Source organism: Gorilla gorilla, chromosome 12 (assembly GCF_029281585.2).
Source record: "Gorilla gorilla gorilla isolate KB3781 chromosome 12, NHGRI_mGorGor1-v2.1_pri, whole genome shotgun sequence".
NCBI classification, from domain to species: Eukaryota; Metazoa; Chordata; class Mammalia; order Primates; family Hominidae; genus Gorilla; species Gorilla gorilla.
In genome coordinates, this window is record NC_073236.2 from 74,744,081 (window position 1) to 74,762,216 (window position 18,136).

General features: G+C 46.1%; 1 protein-coding gene across 2 annotated transcripts in view; it reads right to left on the bottom strand.

Annotated features, from left to right (window-relative positions):
* Positions 1-4,487: 4,487 nt before the first annotated feature.
* SLC1A4 (solute carrier family 1 member 4) overlaps positions 4,488-18,136 on the bottom strand; it is a 34,595-nt gene continuing 20,946 nt past the window's right edge. The window contains exons 4-8 of one of the 2 annotated variants that reach the window (XM_004029323.5): positions 17,598-17,764; positions 11,688-11,921; positions 10,096-10,290; positions 9,682-9,816; positions 4,488-7,454 (exon numbers count right to left, since the gene is read on the bottom strand). In XM_004029323.5, coding sequence (XP_004029372.3) covers positions 7,220-7,454; positions 9,682-9,816; positions 10,096-10,290; positions 11,688-11,921; positions 17,598-17,764 — 966 coding nt within the window. In that variant the 3' untranslated portion in view covers positions 4,488-7,219. The remainder of the gene's footprint in view (positions 7,455-9,681; positions 9,817-10,095; positions 10,291-11,687; positions 11,922-17,597; positions 17,765-18,136) is intronic. The other variant, XM_019021369.4, reaches the window with a different exon arrangement.

The following is an 18,136-nucleotide window of genomic DNA, read 5'->3' on the forward strand; positions in this document are numbered from 1 at the left end:
CTTGGCTGAAACCCCTAGGCAGCTTTGAAAATACTGGTGCTTGGGTCCCACCCCCAGAAATTTTGGTTATTTGCTTTCGGGTATGGCCTGGGCATGGGATTTTTCAGGGTTCCCAGAGTAGTGTAATATGCATCCAGATTGGGAACCACAGGCAAGAAAAGTGCCACTGTGGACTCTTATTCCTGTTCTGCTGTCCCTCTTGGAAAGTCTTCCTTTCCAATTTTCCTTCACATTCTATCAGCAGTGGAGTAGAAGAGACTTAGAACTCAGGGACCATCTAGTCCAACCCCGCAGTTCACAGATGAGGAAAACAAGGCCAGGAAGGGGAAGTGGCCGGCCCAAGGACACACGGCTACTACCAAGTCAGCCCCAGAGCGCATCCGGCTCACTCTCTCATGGTCCTGCTCCCATCATGCGGCCTACTGTGGAACACAGGGAATTTTATCTGAAGGAAAACGCTACAGTAAAACATTAGAAATAAGGAATGATAACGATTCAGTTCTCTAAAGATTTTTAAAGTTCTTCATTTGTCACTTCATACTATCTTCTATATTTATAAAGTGGTGCTGGGTACCCAGGGGCAATGACTCACGTTCCCAGCAGGCCACGGATTTGCTAAAAATGGGTGTGCTTTTGTCCTTGACTCTCACTCTTAGGGACAGATTGGATTTGGGTTTTGATGGAAGAGCTGAGCTTCCAGGGAAGTATTTTAGCAGTTGATGGTTGCTTTCTTTCTTAAATCTCCATGGATATGTATACATCAGGTATCTTGTATGTATCAGGCTAATGCTTTTCAGTGTGCTTTAATGAAGTGGAAATGGGTGAGATCAGGGATTCCTGGACAAGTGACTCCTCAGCTAGCACTTTATTGAGGAAGAGACCCTGCTATGCCCACTTTCTCTGTGTGTAGGGGTGTGGGGTGTGGGGGGAGGTTCTGCTAATGGGGGCTGCTCCCCTGGGGAGCCCTACAAGCCCAAGTCATCCTAGGGCTCGGCAAAGACTTGCCAGAATTTCAGTACCTCATTTTGTTGCAGACCAAAAACTGATAATAGGAAAATCATCCATGCGTCCCTGCTATGAGTGTCAAGCCACCTGTTCACGTCATCCCAATGTCCTGGGGACATTTTTCTGATTTAAAAGCAAATGAAAATATTTTTGTAGGGCTGGAGCAGCGGCTCATGCCTGTAATCTCAGCACTTTGGGAGGCTAAGATGGGACAATCGCTTTAGCCCAGAAGGTGGAGGCTGCAGTGAGCTGTGATCACGCTACCGTACTCCAGCCTGGGCAACAGAGCGACACCTTGTTTCAAAAAAATAATAATAATAAAGAAAATTTTGTGGGCCCCTAAAAGCATTGTGGGCCTCAGGTCCTGCGAGTCCTGTGCCTCATGGGCAAGTCAGCCCTGACAGGGGTGGAGGGAAACACCCATGCTTGGCCTCTGTGGCTCATGCTGCTAATGTGCTGGGGCACTACCCATGGGCCATACAGAAACAGGCAGTGGGCTGGCTTTGGCCTGTGAGCCATAGTTTGCTGACCGTTGCTCTAGATGACCAAGGTGTAATTAGCTGAGAGAATTTCTGATGGCTCACAGGACAGCCAAGAAAAGACATGGTCATCCAAAGTGACTGGGAACCGCTACAGAGAGTCTTCCATTGGGCCCTAATTACCACCCCGCTCCTAAACCCCTGGTTTTTTCTTCTCACTTTGTGAAAAGTAAAAGTGTACACTTACTAAACATAAATGGCTTGTAATCCCAGCACTTTGGGAGGCCAAAGCCGGCAGATCACTTGAGGTTAGGAGTTCTAGACCAGCCCTGGCCAACATGGCGAAACCCCATCTATACTAAAAAAAATACAAAAATTAGCCGAGTGTGGTGGAGCAAGCCTGTAATCCCAGCTCCTCGGGAGGCTGAGGCGGGAGAATTACTTGAGCCCGGGAGGTGGAGGTTGCAGTGAACCGAGATGGCACCTCTGTACTCCAGCCTGGGTGAGAGAGCGAGACTCCATCCCCCAAAAGCAAACAAGCCACATAAGTGTATAGCTTAATGAATTATCACAAAGCAAACACCCATCCAGATCAAGAAATAGAGCATTCCCAGCACTTCCACAGGCTACTCTCCCCGCACCTAAAGGAAACTACAAAACTGACTTCTCCCCTGTAGATCAGTTTGTTGGGTTTATAACACTGTGCTCTTTGGCGTCGGGGCTCTTTCAGGCCTGACCATTGTTGTACTGTGTTTCTGGAAGGACTGAATGGAGTGGGCTACCACTCACAAGATCTCAGGGCCATGCTTTTGTCATGAGATTGGTTCTCTTAGAGGGGCTTGGAGGTGAGGAAGGCATGTGAGCAATCCAGCTAGCCAACCCAGGGTGCTCTGAGGACTAGAGAGAGAAAAGGTTCATTGATACCACAAAGTGCATAGCCACAAACACAGATGCTTTGTTAGAGGAACACCACAAATGGAAAAATCATGACTAGTGAAGCTGATTAAGGAAGTTCCTCTAGACTGCAACCCTATTGCTTTGAAACTGATTGGCCCATAACTATTAAAAGGGAAACAATTTATAGGGAAGACAGATTCAACATGTTTACGTTTGAGTTGAGAATCAAAGCTTTTAACTGAAACTGACCCCACAGTTCAGGGCTGCCATGTTATGGCCAGGAAGGCTATGTACCGCACAACTCCTGCAAGCTCCATTCGCACAGAATACATGAATGGTGCCCTGCGGAACTGCATGCTGAGGCAGCCCCGCCAGTGTAAACAGAATCAGTTGCCTAGATTCAGACCACACTTTAACTTACAATGTTGAACTTCATCAGTTATACATGTTTGGGTAAAAGGCTCTTTTTTTTTTTTTTGAGACCTCCGCCTCCCGGGTTCCAGTGATTCTCCTGCCTCAGCCTCCCAAGTAGTTGGGATTACAGGCACGTGCCACCCCACCTGGCTGAATTTTTGTATTTTTAGTAGAGATGGGGTTTCACCATGTTGGCCGGGCTGGTCTTGAACTCTTGACCTCAAGTGATCCTCCCACCCTCGCCTCCCAAAGTGCTGGGATTATAGGTGTGAGCCACCGCGCTCAGCCAAGGCTTTTCTTTTTTTTTACAAAAAACTTTTTAAAAATATATATATATATATATATTTTGAAACAGACTCTCACTGTCACCCAGTCTAGACTGCAATGGCATGATCATGGCTCGCTGCAGCTTTGACCTCCCAGGTTCAAGTGATCCTCCTACCCCAACCTCTGGAGTAGTTGGGACTATAGGTGTGCAGCTAATTTTTAAATTTTTTTTATATTGACAGGGTCTTGTTTTGCTGCCCAGGCTGGTCTCAAACTCTTGGCCTCAAGCAATCCTCCTGCCTTGGCCTCCCAAAGTGCTGGGATGACGGTGTGAGCCACTGCACTCGGTCTCCCAATTTTAAATATGAGACTAAGCCATGGAGAGGTTATCATGCCCAGGGTCATGCAGCAAGCAAGCAGCAGAGCTGGGAGTGTAACCCAGACAGCCCATGGTCCTCCCTGCTACATCGCCTGTGCTATTCAGACACAATTTACAGTTCCTGTGAGCAGGTTCAAGTGGCTCATCAGATCAGCGCTCCTTCTGATCCCCAGGGAAGAGATGGTTTGAGTGTAGATTTGCTCCTCTTGGTCTGGTTACATCAGAAAACTGACTCATCAAGTACTAATCCCAACCTCCAAACACTCTCCACAACAGAGAGTCAAGGCAACCACACTCCAGGGTAAGAATCCAAATCGTTACTCCTAGCAGGCCCCATCAGGCCCCTGATCGGTGTGAACTCTCTCCTCATCCTTTGGGGATTGCGCAGAAATGAAAACCGGTTCCTGTATTATATGAAGAGTTGGAAATGTTCAGGTCAGAGAGGGGATCTGTTTCTTCAGAGGCTTCCACTCTGTTTGCAGGATAATTCCTGTTATAAGAGGTGTCTAGATTCCCTAATGTTGCTGGAATGTGGTGTCATTGAAAACAAGATTATATAAAAGCATGGGCGAGGTGTGGTGGTGCCATAGTAGAGGCATGGACAACTGCTCTCTTTCAGGGACTTTCCCAGAATTCTAGGGCCTGGGGCTTTCTTCCTGTTGTTCCTACTTAATGCTTGCCTTACAGTAGATGCTCAGTTAGGGCCTGTTGACCTAGTCGTTCTGACAAGACATAACTTTATGGAGGTATGTGGCAAAACCACACACTTTTTACAAGAACCCTGCTGGTGTGGAGTGGGAAGCCCCTGAGCAGCTTGACGCTTCCCAGTTGCAAGCAGGTGGCCACAAAAGGATCAGCAACAGCAGCTCCGGCGGTAGCACTGCCCCCTGAGCATGCCTGCCCTGACTTAGGGGCTCGTGCCTGATGAATGGAGCAAGGAAAACAAATCCCTTTCGTCACCCAAACCACATCTCCTAGAAGAGCAACAGCTCCTCCATCAGCAAGTGCCGCCTCAACACACGAGAAGGGAATAAAGGAACTGCAGATTCCAGTGGAAACACTGTATTCATTTCTGAGGACTGTGCTATGTTTTAAGGCAATTGTCACACGTACAAAAACAGTCAGATGAACAGTATCTGAACAGATTTACCACAACATGTTAGAAAGAGAACAGCAGGGGAAATGTTTTCAGACAAGGAGATGTGAGATTTTCCCCAGTCAGGTAACCCCTGGTCTACCGACTCTGTGGACTGAAAGCTAGGAAGATACACGGCACATTCTCTCTTCTCGCCTCCAAGGGGAAGGGCCACCTGTACACTCTCGGAAGCACCCTTCTCCAGACCCAGACACGCTTCTTACTGCAGGGCCAGGCCAGGACACAGGATGGTCGGCCAATGAGTCTTAAGTCCAGCTCTAATTTCACGCTTTATGGCTTTGTGAAATTCATCTTTAGAAATGGGAAAATCAAGATACCACAGGCATACAACTTGTAGTTAATAGTTAAGTTCACCTCTATCCAAACACAAACTTGCTTGGCTTGGAGCTAAAACTATACACACACACACACACACACACACACACACACATACACAACACACACACACAACACACGTGTGTATAGATATACGTGTGTGTGTGTTGTGTATATATATATGAAGGAAGAAAAAAAGATTTACTGAAGCCTGAAAAATAGTGAGTGTTCATTTGCCATTTGGAATCAAACAATGTGATTGTTTCCCTTGAAAACAGAAGAGTATCAGCAACATGCTCTACCCAGCGGGGAAAAGTTTCCAGTTTCCTCTGCACGGTTCCTGGTCCCTTTTGGCTTCATAGGAGACTGGAATGGCTTAGCTGGTTTAAAGAGAGCTGGGCTTTCCCCCTGGCTGGGTCAACTCTGTGTCCCATGGCTCTTCTTCACCCTTTCTGCTCAGGCTCATGTCCCCAGTTTTAAGAAGGGGGTGTGGCTTGATGGTCTCCGTTCCATCTACCCATTCTCATCTCAGTGGTACACACATCCATAAGCATGTGCCCCTGCCTGTAGGGCCCAGGTGACACATAGCAACAGGGAAAACAAGGGAGTGAAGGAGGCTGAACACTGGGGAGCTTTAATGGCCTGTTACAGGGTGGCAGAAACAGTGGCTGGGTCTGGGAGTCACAGCAAAATCAGGCGCCCAGAACCATGGTGGAAGGTGGGGTTGCTAGTTCATGAAAACTTGAAGGACATTAGGAAGAGGCTGCGTTTGATGCTGTCAAGTAACTACACACAGAACAAGGGCATGATAAAAGTCCTAATGCACATAGAGAACAAAGCCCTGTTCAGAAATGCTGTCCTCACCAGCAGAAGGACTCTGTGGAGAAAGCTGTCCCTTACATAAAAAAGAAGAACATACTGGGTTAGCACTTGATATCCAAGAAGTGAAATGGTCGTTTTCGAAGATTAACAGTTTGCCTCACCAAATCCCTCTGAGGTAGGTAAGAGGCAGGTGACATTAGCCCCATTTTACAAATGGGGTAAAGTGAGGCCCCAGGACTTGTTACATCACGAACATGCATCAACAGCCACAAACAGCACGCTCTCAGATCTTCCCCCACACTTAGCTTAGAACCGTGTCAGCAGGTAATTGGAAAAACATGGACCATTTCGCTGATAATTTTAAACTTGGATGTACTGGCAAGAAAGGGCTCTATATTTTGAAATCAGCCAAAGCCAGGGGACCTGGGAACCTGTGAATGGGGGTACCCCACTCCAATTAGTACATGGTTTTCTCTGGGGTGGTGGTGGTTTTGTTTTTGCTGCAGTGCAGCATTTTACAGAGTGTCCAGTTGAATTCAAATAATAGATGATAAATCAACAAGGGTCCTGAATGTGATAACTACGTCACACCTCCCCAGGGAAGGAGGCCCATCTCTGGCCTGCTGCCAAATCAGCGTGAATGGAGAAAAAGCTAAAGTGTTGTCAGAGGCCCAGGCCTCTGGAAGGAAGCAGAAAAGTGCCCCAGGGCTGGGATGCGAACTGGGACAATTGTGTGTGAAACCTGTCCTGTCCTGATTAGATTAGAGAACCCTCTGCCCTGCTTCTCCCCCACAAGGCTGCATTCCCTCTCCTTTTTTCTTTGACCTCAGAATCTAAGTTGTTTACCTAAGGCTGTGGACCAGAGACCCCCACAGTGCTAACACCCACCTGGAGTATTTCTAACTTGACAATGTGCGGCACCTGCAGTCTCCCAGAACCCAGGGATCAGAAGCTATCCACACCTAGCTATAGCACAAACTCTTTAAACACCTGAGTCCCAGCTCAGCAAAGGCCAGCCATGGCTAAGAATTTGAGCATTTTTTCAATTACTGCAACTCGAGGCAATGCGACAGATGACTATAAACCCCCTTGGTTTGCTCAGAAAACACCTGATGCAGAGCTGACCGGGGAGAGTGAAATATATCTGCGTTTTTTCCAAGATGTAACCACACAGGACCCTGTGAGTCCATGATTTCTTGAGCCTGGCAGCTCAAGGGGTTGTTTCCAAACAGATCCCTGGTGTACACACAGTTGCACCTGGACATGGATCAAGCCGAATGTCAGAGTGTCCTTGTCCTTGGTAACCAGTTCCGGCTGGGGAGCCCAATGCCAGTGCCGAGAGGTAAGCCTCAGGCCAGCGACTGGGCCAAAGCATTGCTTGGGAGGGTAAAAGTTGGCAAGGGCAGTGCCCTGTGTCCATGACTGGCGGCTGGGTGAACAGGGTGGGACATCACTGCTGGCAGGCAAGCCCAAAGCCCAGCCCCATCACAGAACCGACTCCTTGGATTCCAGTTCTGGGGCACTGGCCACGGGGCCAGCGGGGTTCTGGTGTGTCACCAGGGGCGATGTCTCCTCCTCAGACTTGCAGTTGGGGATGGCTTCCACTTTCACCTCAGCAAGTTCCTGCTCGCCTTTCTTTGTTGCCTTCTGATTCAGGTGGTGGAGAATGCCCGCACCCAGGGCATCCCCTTCCACATTCACCACCGTGGTGGTCCGGTCCCTGGTGGGAAAAGAAGAGGCAGCTATTATATCTACTGCTAGGCGATCGGGTCCTGTCACAGGCCGCCTGGATGCCGAGGGAAAGTCGTGATTGTGAGGGGGCCCTGTTGCTTCCTGGAGAGCATGCTTCTAAGGCATTGGCTTTACCTTATTCTAAATTGATTTTCTTTAAACACTTTTTATTTTTATAGAAAGAATAAAAGAGAGCATAAAGAAGCAAACAAGCCACTCACCCCTAGTCCACAACTGAGTGAATCTGTATGCCCATTTTAATCTATTTCCTTCCAGTCACCTTTCTATACATGTATTTTATATGTATTAGACACCATAATTAAAAATCACACATAAGCCAGGCACAGTGGCTCATGCCTGTAATCCCAGCAATTTGGGAGGCTGAGGTGGGAGGACTGTTTAAGGCCAGGAGTTTGAGACCAGCCTGGGCAACATAGTGAGATCCTATCTCTACAAAAAATAAACAAATTAGCTGGGCATGGTAGAGTGTGCCTGTAATCCTAGCTACTCAGGAAGCTGAGGTCGGGGGATTGCTTGAGTCCAGGAGTTCAAAGCTTCAGTGAGCTATGACGATGCCTTGCACTCCAGCCTGGACCACAGAGTAAGACCCTGACTCTAATAAGTAAACAAATAAACAAACATATTGGGATAATAGTGTGGATACGGTTTTGTGTCTAGCTTTTCTTCCACTGAATAATACACTGTGGGAGTTTCCCTTCTTTTTCTCATTTCAACGCTACTTTACTGCGGATGTTAATCTTCATATGTGTTCCATTGCCATCGGCAAATATAAATACCATCTCAAAGAAAATATCACTATCCTTTCCAGAAGCTAGTTTGTTGTGTTATAGATTAGCCAATACCATTCCCCTGTCCCTGGAGCTCAGAGGAAGTATTGTGCATATTTTGAAGAGAGGGGAAAATGTGGTCTTCCCTGTGGGCACTGGGGAGCTGACTCCCTGCAGAGTGCGGTCCTGCTGTCTGCAGAATCAGAGGGGATGGGGTGGCTGGCAGGCCTGTGTGACTTCAGGTCTCCACTGGGCAGCCGGCTTGGTGCCCTGTTTCCCTGTTCCTGGCCAAGCACCTCTTTGATGCTTCTTCTCCATGCACAGGAGGTGGCTGGGTGAGGAAGGAGAGGGGGCCTTTGTCAGCTCTGGTCCTGTCCAGCTGGCCAGCTCAGGGACGGAGTTCCCTCTGATGAGGTGTCTGCACAATGCAGGTCTCTTTTGCAGATTTTACCCTCATTGCTCTGAGAAGCCCCTTCAAGTTGGAAAAACCACCATTCCCACCTGCAGCAGGCCAGTCCACGAGCCCAGTGCCAGGCCCTGCCTGTGACGAATCTGGTCTGGAGTGTCTTTCTTTGCTGACATGAATGTTTTACCACGTGCTCATTATTCTGTGTGCTGTTCCCGTGCTAACTCGCTCAATCTTCCCCACAACCCTGGTGTGAGTGCTATGATCATTCCCATTTTACAGATGAGCAGACCAAAGCACACACAGTGCACATTACACAACTACTAGATGGCAAATCTGGGATTTCAATCCAGGCACGTGGGCTCCAGGGCTCATTTTCTTACCCACAGGCTCTACTGTCTCAACTTTAGTACCTCAGCCAGCCTTCCCTATAAAATAGGTATTATTCATGCCTGCAAAAGGTATCATGTGACTCAAGGAATCCATGCACAGAAACTGTTTTGTGTCTTCACAGCAGCCCCAGAGATGTGGTCTGGATCACACCTTCTTCCCTACCTCCTCCTCTGCTGAGCCCAAGCCCAAGTCACTCACATCAGCATGGTTCATCCTCCCTCCCCTCACAGAAATCACTCCTTAGAATTTTCCAGGCCAGGGACAATCATTCCCAAAAGATCACTGCTCCATCGACTTATTACTCCTGTGCAGTCAACAACTCCATAGACCCTTGTGTCCCTTGGGCCTGCACTGAGGGCCTCAGCTGTGGACCCCTGCTTTACTGGATGCTCTGAGCAAGTTCTTGGTAATGACATCTCATGGTCATTCCTGGATGTTTGGGGGCATGTGACTCTCATATTGTTTAATTTTTCCTAGCTCTAAATCTTGCCCTTTTAGCTCCACTGTAGCCTCCTTCACAAGGCTGGAGTGTGTCTGAAGTTTCTCTGCATGGCCCAGGCCCAGCAGTGCTAAGCTCCTAGGGAACTCAGTGCAGACTCTTTTTGGTGTTCTCAGGACTTGTTACTTACACAATCCAGTCCACAGCCAGGATCAGAGGCAGGTCATGAGTAGGCAGCCCAATGGCCTCCAGGATAATGGCAATGGTGAGGACCCCTCCAGCTGGCACGCCTGCTGCTCCAACACTGGACGCTGTGGCAGTCACTCTAAGGGACGGCAGAGCAGGGCCAGCCATTAACATAGAGCGTGGAGTGGACACAGAGAAATGCAGACCATGCAGCTGCAATGTGGCTGGAAACTAAAAACCACCCCACCATAGGCTCTGCTGGCTACACCCTTGAGAGTCAACACACGCTCTTCAAGTAATGAATCCCCACTGTCCTCATTTTATGAACGAGACACCAAGTTGTGGTGAGATTGGTTTTTCAAAGGAAATCACAAGAAAAGCCTTCAGTTTTGAGCCAGGGAAAGAATGAGGAACTTACAGAATGGTGAAAATCTGTCCTGCGTTGAGCTCTACGTTGTTGAGTTGCGCAATGAACACCGCGGCCACACACTGGAAGATGGCTGCTCCGTCCATGTTCACGGTGGCCCCGATGGGGAGAATAAACCTGCTGATCCTCTTGTCCACACCATTGTTCTCTTCAATGCACTTCATCATAGAGGGAAGGGTCGCTGAGCTAGAAATGGGAAAAACAAACCGCCAGACATGACAACAGTCCGAGGCAGGCTAACATGTGTCTTGTCTCAGACCCCAGAACAGAGCAATTAGCACCATCTTCGTTTCTGGCTTTCTTCTCTTGAAATAAGGGAAAAAACAGGATCACTTTAAAACTTCTGTCACAACACGAGGCTTTGGCAACTCCCAAGATACTTAAAATATGACTGCCTTCATTTACCTATTCTGTCATTTACTTGGATTCACGTGTTCCAAGTTTCTTAAGAACTGCACATTGCCTCCCAGTGCAAAACGTTCCCAAGAGAACAAACAACTAGTTTCTCTACATGTGCATCTCCTCTCTTGAGTGCTCCCCTCCCAAAAGTAAATGGTAAACTATGATTTTTTTTTCTTTTAGGCCAAAACCCAGAAATGGCTCTGTGAGCTTGGAAAGAATAACTAAGTAGATAACCATAAGAACAGTACCTGCTCCCTCTAGCTGGCTTTGCAGGCTCTGCAGAGGTTAGTTGGAGCAGCTGAGAAACAGGTTTTTGTCTAGGCCAGAGGAACTTCCTTCCCTAATTTTTTTTTTTTTTTAACTCCCACCTCTGTGTTATATAAATAGCCATCCAGATTGGGAGGAAGCGAGCAGTAGAGGCAAAACTAAATGTGTGAATGAAACGACGTGCTGCCATCCTTTGAAAGTTTTAACATATTTGGAAAACCCAGTGTTTTTTTTTTTTTTGAAGGTTTTCCAGTGAATGACAGGATGCATCTCTTGTGCCAAATTAGACAATCCCACACTATCGTGGACTCCTAAAGGGCTAAGCATCCATCCCTCACCACGGTGCCTCAGACTCGTTTTCTAATTCACATGTCCAGAGAGGGAGAATTGGGCAGGAACCATTCTAGAAACTTCCCTGCAATGCATTTTGAGTTAGGTGGGCTGCCTTCTTTTACTCAGGGAAAGGTCTTCCTAATTAGGGTGAGGGACCCGCAGCTGGGCTAACTAATGATCTGCTGACCTCTAAGGAGCAAGAGGGAGAAGAGAATGAGGTAACTTCAGTAGAATAGTAAATGAAACAGAAACCCACCCCAGGGGAATACAGAAAAGCTTTGGGGCTGGTCATTTTAAGAAATCATGTGAGGCTTGGTGTGGCTGTGCATGCCTGTAATCCCAGCTATTTGGAAGGCCGAGGTGGGAGGATCACTTGAGCCCAGGAGTTCGAGACCAGCCTGGGCAATCACGGGAAGATCCTGTCTCTTAAAGAAGAAAAAATAAAAAAATAACAGAAGACCTATTTAGAATTTTCCAGGAATTAAAGTATGTCAAGACACTGGTTGTGCATCTACCACTGGGCTCACCTGGTTCCATGTTAATATGGCTCAGAGCAGTGAAGAGACCCAAAACCCACTCACCTGGAGCAGGTAGCAAATGCTGTCGCAAATGGGGCGAGGAGGCCCAGGAGGAATCTGAATGGGTTTTTTCGTGTGAAAACAAAATAAATAAGTGGCAGAACAATTCCTCCATGAATAACATGGCCCAGTATAGATGCGAAGATGTATTTCCCCAGGCTGGTCACCAGCACGATGATGTCTTTCATTTCCACGATCTTGCTTCCAACAAGGAACATGATGCCCACAGGTACGTACCTAGGGCACAAGCACAGGGTACTCATCAGTAGGGGATAAAGCTGGGGTGAGAGATGCTGGTCCTTCCTGAGGCAGAATGCAGGGACTTTCAACCAGGCCGTCTTCATCTCTCCCTGGGATAACCCTGAGGAACCGAAACGGTCAGGGTTATACCATCCCCATTTTACAGCCTGTGAGACTGGGTAAAATGAGGATGACCACTCACCAAGGGTAACAGAGTCAGGACCAGAACCCAGATGTCTTTCCCCTTGGATACAGTATGTCCTTAACAGAAGGATGCTACCAGTCACAGGGATTCCCAGGAGGAAAGGCAAGGAAATCGAGATCAAAGCCTCCAGGACTGTGAGCCTGACTTTTGGCTTTGCTCAGGCTTGTTCTGAGAACTTAGAAACACAAAAGACCAACACCTATTTCACAGAGTGGCCGTGATAGAAAATTGAGCCAAAGCTAGGACTTTTGTGAAGTTTTAAATTCTTTGTGGCTTAGACAACATGATTCCGTGGGAAAAAGTCATTAACAATGACACTCTGGGAACACGCCTGGAGCGTGAGAGTTTTTTAAAGGCAGGATGGGAAGGAATGGACTGTGGGAGCTACAAAGAACAAAAGTCAGTTGTTTTGAATTAATATAAATTCAGGAAGAATTTTCTAACTGCTGACTTTATTTGTAAATTTTAATTGCGTAGGTAATAATGTCACATAGTTCAAATTTCAAGGGGTACAAAAGAGTGAATAGAGTGAAGTCTCCCTCTCATCTGTCTCCCAAGCACCCAGATTTCCCCTCCCTGGAGATAATGTCACTGGTTTCTTGAGTTTTCTTTCTAGAGATATTCTAAGCAGTAATTATTAATTAAAAACCCGATAGTAATACATGAATACATTCTCCTTTCAAAAAATTAAAACGTAGATGACACCAAAATCCTCTTTAAGTACCATCCTCAAGCCAGGATCCTCCTCAAATAGCCACTCCTACCTCCTATGCAATTAGATACATAGGTATGTATTTAAATCTGTGTGTTTTTTTCTTTTTCACCCTATATTACATCTTTGAAATCTTTTCATATCAATACATAGAAATCTACCCCATTCATTTTTTAACGTGGTAAAATATACATAAAATTTACCATCTTAACCATTTTTAAGTGTAGAGTTCAGTGGCATGAAGTTCATTCACATTCTTGTGCAACTATCATCACTATCCAAATCCAGAACTTTTCCATCATCCCAAACTTTGAAATCATTAAACATAACAGCCTACTTTCCCCTCCTCACAGTTCCTGAGAATCACTGTTCTACTTCTTGTCTCTCTGAATTTGACTATTCTAGGTACACAAAGGTGGAATCATACAGTATTTGTCCTTTTGTGTCTAGGTTATTCCACTTATGATGTCTTCGGGCTTCATCCACATTGGAGCATGAGCTAGAACTGTACTCCTTTCTAAGGCTGAATAATATTCTGTTGTATGTCTCTATCTCATTTTGTTTATCCATTCATCCAATGATGGACATTTGGGTTGTTTCCACCTTTACCTCATTGTCTTTAAATATTATCTTCAGAATGGAAATACCATAGGTTATTTTGTCATCGTCCTGTTGGTGGATGTTTAAGTTGTTCCCAGATTTATCATTACAAACGACACTGCAAACATACTTTTTGGTAACCACATGCCTTTGTTCTCTAGGTAGAGATGCTAAGAAGTGAACTGCTAAGTTATAGGATGTGCATATTTTAAATTTCAGTAGATACTGCCACTTTGTTCTCCAAAGTGGTTATTCCATATCACATTCCCACCAGCAGTCCAGGAGAATAATCTTCCCTCTGCAACAGTGGTTCTTATCCAGGGATGATTTTGTCTGGAAGACAGTTTGGTTGTCATAACTTTTGGGGCATGGTGCTAGTGGCATCATGCAGGTGGGGGCCAGGATGGTGCTAAACATCCTACAGTCATGAGACAGCCTCCCACAAAGACTGATCAGCCCAAAATGTCAATAGTGTCATGGTTGAGAAACCTCACCCTCACCATTATCAATGCCTGATAAAACCAAATTTTCATTTCCCTTATTTCTAATGAGGTTGAGCATCCCTTAAAATGTTTACTGGTCATTCAGGTTTCACATACTTTGTCTATTTTCTGATGGTTTGTTCAGTGATTTTTCTTTTTCAGTAATCAGAACTCTTTTTTTTCTATATATGCAGTATGCAAATATATATATCAATTTTTAGAAATGAATGTCTTGACTTTTAACTTTGTTCAAAGTATCTTTTGCATGCAGACTTTTTATATTTTGATGTGGTTAAGTTTAGCAGCTTTTTATGGCTTTTGCTTTTTATATCTTGTTTAGGAAGACTTTCCCTGCCTCTATATTTTCTTCTAATATTTTTAGAAGACTCCTCTCTTTCTTTCCTTCTTTTCTTCCTTTCTCCCTGGTTAGTTTAATCCAGGAGTTAGCAGCGTGAGTTTTTGTAAATAAAGTTTTGTTGGAACACAGTCATGCTCTTTCATTTACAAATTGTGAATAGGTACTTTTCTCCTACAGTGGCAGAGTTGGGTAGTTGCAATAGAGAGCATGTGGCTTGCAAAGTTGGCTGACTCTGGGTTTAATACATCTGAAAGTTATTTCTGTGAATAGTGTAGGGTAGGCAGGTACTAGGGTTTTGGAGTGGGTAGTTAGTAAAAGAAAGATTGCAGAAAGCGGTAATACTGACAATGCCTCCCATACTTGGTTGAGATCCCTTAACTAGTTAAGGCATTTTAAACTTCAATTCTGTGTAATATGCATTTCTGAGCAACAGGTCTCTCGCTCTCTTGCTGCAGTTAGACATTCAGCAGGATCTGCCTTACTGAATACCTGCTTATGTGACTGGTACATCAAATTGAAGGAATGACTAAACTGGTTTCCAGATTAAAAGCAAATGTCCAGCCGGGCGCTATGGCTCATGCCTGTAATCCTAGCACTTTGGGAGGCCAAGGTGGGCGGATCACCTGAGGTCGGGAGTTTGGGACCAGCCTGACCAACATGGAGAAACCCTGTCTCTACTAAAAATACAAAATTAGCTGGACGTGGTGGCGCATGCCTGTAATCCCAGCTTCTCGGGAGGCTGAGGCAGGAGAATCGCTTGAACCTGGGAGGTGGAGGTTGTGGTGAGCCGAAATTGTGCCATTGCACTGCAGTCTGGGCAACAAGAGTGAAACTCCGTCTCAAAAACAAACAAAACAAAACAAAATGCAGATGTCCTAACATGGACGTATCAGTGATATGGTTTGGATTTATGTCCTCACCCAAATCTCATATTGAATTGTAATCCCCCACCTTCCCCCTGTCTTTCTTCCTCCTGCTCTGGCCATGTGAAGACATGCCTGCTTCCCCTTCGCCTTCTGCCATGCTTGTAAGTTTCCTGAGGCCTTCCCAGCCATGCTTCCTGTATAGCCTGTAGAACTGTGAGCCAATTAAACCTCTCTTCATTATAAATTACCCAGTTTCAGGTATTTCTTTATAGCAGTGTGAGAACGGACTAATACAATCAGTTTTTTTACTTTTAAATTTAATTTAATTGTTTATATTTTGTAGAGATAGGGCCTCACTTTGTTGCCCAGGCTGGTCTTGAACTCCTGAGCTCAAGCAATACTCTGGCATTGGCCTCCCAAAGTGCTGGGATTACAGGCATGAGCCACTGCGCCTGCCCCAATTTCTTTTTTTTAGTCTAAACTTTGGAAAATATTAATATTTTAGACTTAAAAAAAGCCAAGAAAAGAACTTGACATCTAAATACCTTTTCTTTTCTGAAAATATCAGTTCTCTCCCTAGAACAACAATCACATGAAATGGCATTGGCAGTGATAGAGTCAGGCTCTGGAATTTTCAGATTGAACAAGACAAATATCACTGGTAGGGGGTCTAAACTTAGCCTCCCATTCAATTTCAAACTTCTAAAATCAGTCCAGCTGTCATCCAGCACTACCTGAGAGAGAGAAGTTCTGGGATCTTTCAGGGTTGAAAATAAGGAAAATGCTTTGTGCATGGAAGGAGAAACTAGTTCTTAACAATTAAGTAGGCTGGGCGCGGTGGCTCATGCCTGTAATCCCAGCACTTTGGGAGGCTGAGGCGGGCAGATCACGAGGTCAGGAGATGGAGACCATCGTGGCTAACATGGTGAAACCCTGTCTCTACTAAAAATACAAAAAATTAGCTGGGCGTGGTGGCGGTCATCTGTAATCCCAGCTACTCAGGAGGCTGGGGCAGGAGAATGGCTTGAACCCGGGAGGTGGAGCTTGCAGTGAGCCGAGATCGCACCACTGCACTCCAGCCTGGGTGACAGAGCAAGACTCTGTCTCAAAAAAACAAAAAAACAAAACAAAAAAACAAGTAGAAGTGGCTGGGTGCAGTGGCTCATGCCTGTAATCTCAGCACTTTGGGAGGCTGAGGCAGGCGGATCGCCTGAGGTCAGGAGTTAGAGACCAGCCTGGCCAACATGATGAAACCCTGTCTCTACTAAAAATACAAAAATTAGCCGGGCATGGTGGCAGGTGCCTGTAATCCCAGCTACTCGGGAGGCTGAGGCAGGAGAATTGCTTGAACCCAGGAGGCGGAGGTTGTAGTGAACCGAGATCACATCACTGCCCTCTAGCCTGGGCAACAGAGAGAGGCTCCGTCTCAAAGAAAAATGTTAGGTAGAAGCCACAGAGGTCTGGTTTGGGTAAAACAGCAGGATAAAGCTTATGAGAGATTGATACTGGAATTGGTATGATTTTGGAGTGAGGGAGCTGGTCAAATTTTTACCTTTTAGCAAATAATCTAAGAACTGTTACTTAACAATCATGCTTTCATTGATATCACACAAAGAAACATTTACAAATTAAAAGCCTACATAAAAGGGCCAGGCGCAGTGGCTCACACCTGTAATTCCAGCAGTTTGGGAGGCTGAGGCGGGTAGATCACCTGAGGTCAGGAGTTTGAGACCAGCTTGGCCAACATGGTGAAACCCCGTCTCTACTAAAAAAAAAAAAATTAGCTGGGTATGGTGGCGGACGCCTGTAATCCCAGCTTCTCGGGAGGCTGAGGCAGGAGAATCGCTTGAACCCAGAAGGTAGAGGTTGCAGGGAGCCGAGATCGCGCCGCTGTGCTCCATCCTGGGCAATAAGAGCAAAACTCTGTTTCAGAAAAAAAGCCTACATAAAAGAAGAGCATTCCAACTTTATATATGCATGGGGTGAAAATGGACTTGTCCTTGTCCTCTATGCTGTGAACTACTATAGTAAAGGGTCCCTTTGAAGCTTCAAGTCTATCATTTTCAGATAAATGAACCTTATTTCATGCAACAGATAGCAAACTAATGGAATTCACTTTCCCACAAGATGACATGGGCAACCCACATGAACTGGGTGGTGGTAGGAACCCATAAACAGATCCCGGTGATGGAAACACCAAGGGGTCAGTGTGGACACTGAGGAAGTGACTGGTAAGTGTGGTGCATGCCTGGCTCTCTGAGGTCCTGGACAAGAGGAGAAACTGTCTCCACTTCCATCATCCCCTGCACCAAGCCTGGCTCGTGGTGCATCAACCACATACACAGCATTGTGCCAGGTGGCCCCACACAGGTACCTAGAACAGCAAGGTGGACTCTTTTCTGGATGGCAGGAGGAAGGAGAGAGAGAGTAGGCAGCAAAGCAGCACTCACCACATAATCCAGGACACCAGCACCATCGTCGCCTCGTTGAGGGAATTGAAGAAACGGATGAGGTCTTCTCCTTCGGAGCCTAGTTTCTTTAAGGCCACTCCTAACACCAGAGCAAACAGGACCAATCCTAAAATGTTCATCCCTTCTATCTCAGTGCCTATGGGGATCTGCAGGATCAGAGAGGATAGAACAAGTTTACAACAGATGAGTGAGAATTAAAGATGTATTTGCTTGGTGTCCCCACCAGACTGAAACACTGTACCCAGAACGAGAAAAAGCTTGTATTTTCTTTAACAATTAGCAATTCTGCAAATAAAGGGGTAGGAAACTTAAGGGGAGATGTAGTCTGAGGATACAGAAAGCCAACAAGCAAAAATTTCTTCTAGTTAACTCTGAAAGCTGCCTAAAATGGCATAGGTTAAAGTGGAAGGTAGTGGGCTCCCTGTCATGGGGATATATTCAAGTAGGGGTTGGACAGCCACCTCAAAGGGCTGCTTTTAAAAGAAGAGCTGGTTAGTCAAAAGTTCCTTCAGGCTGGT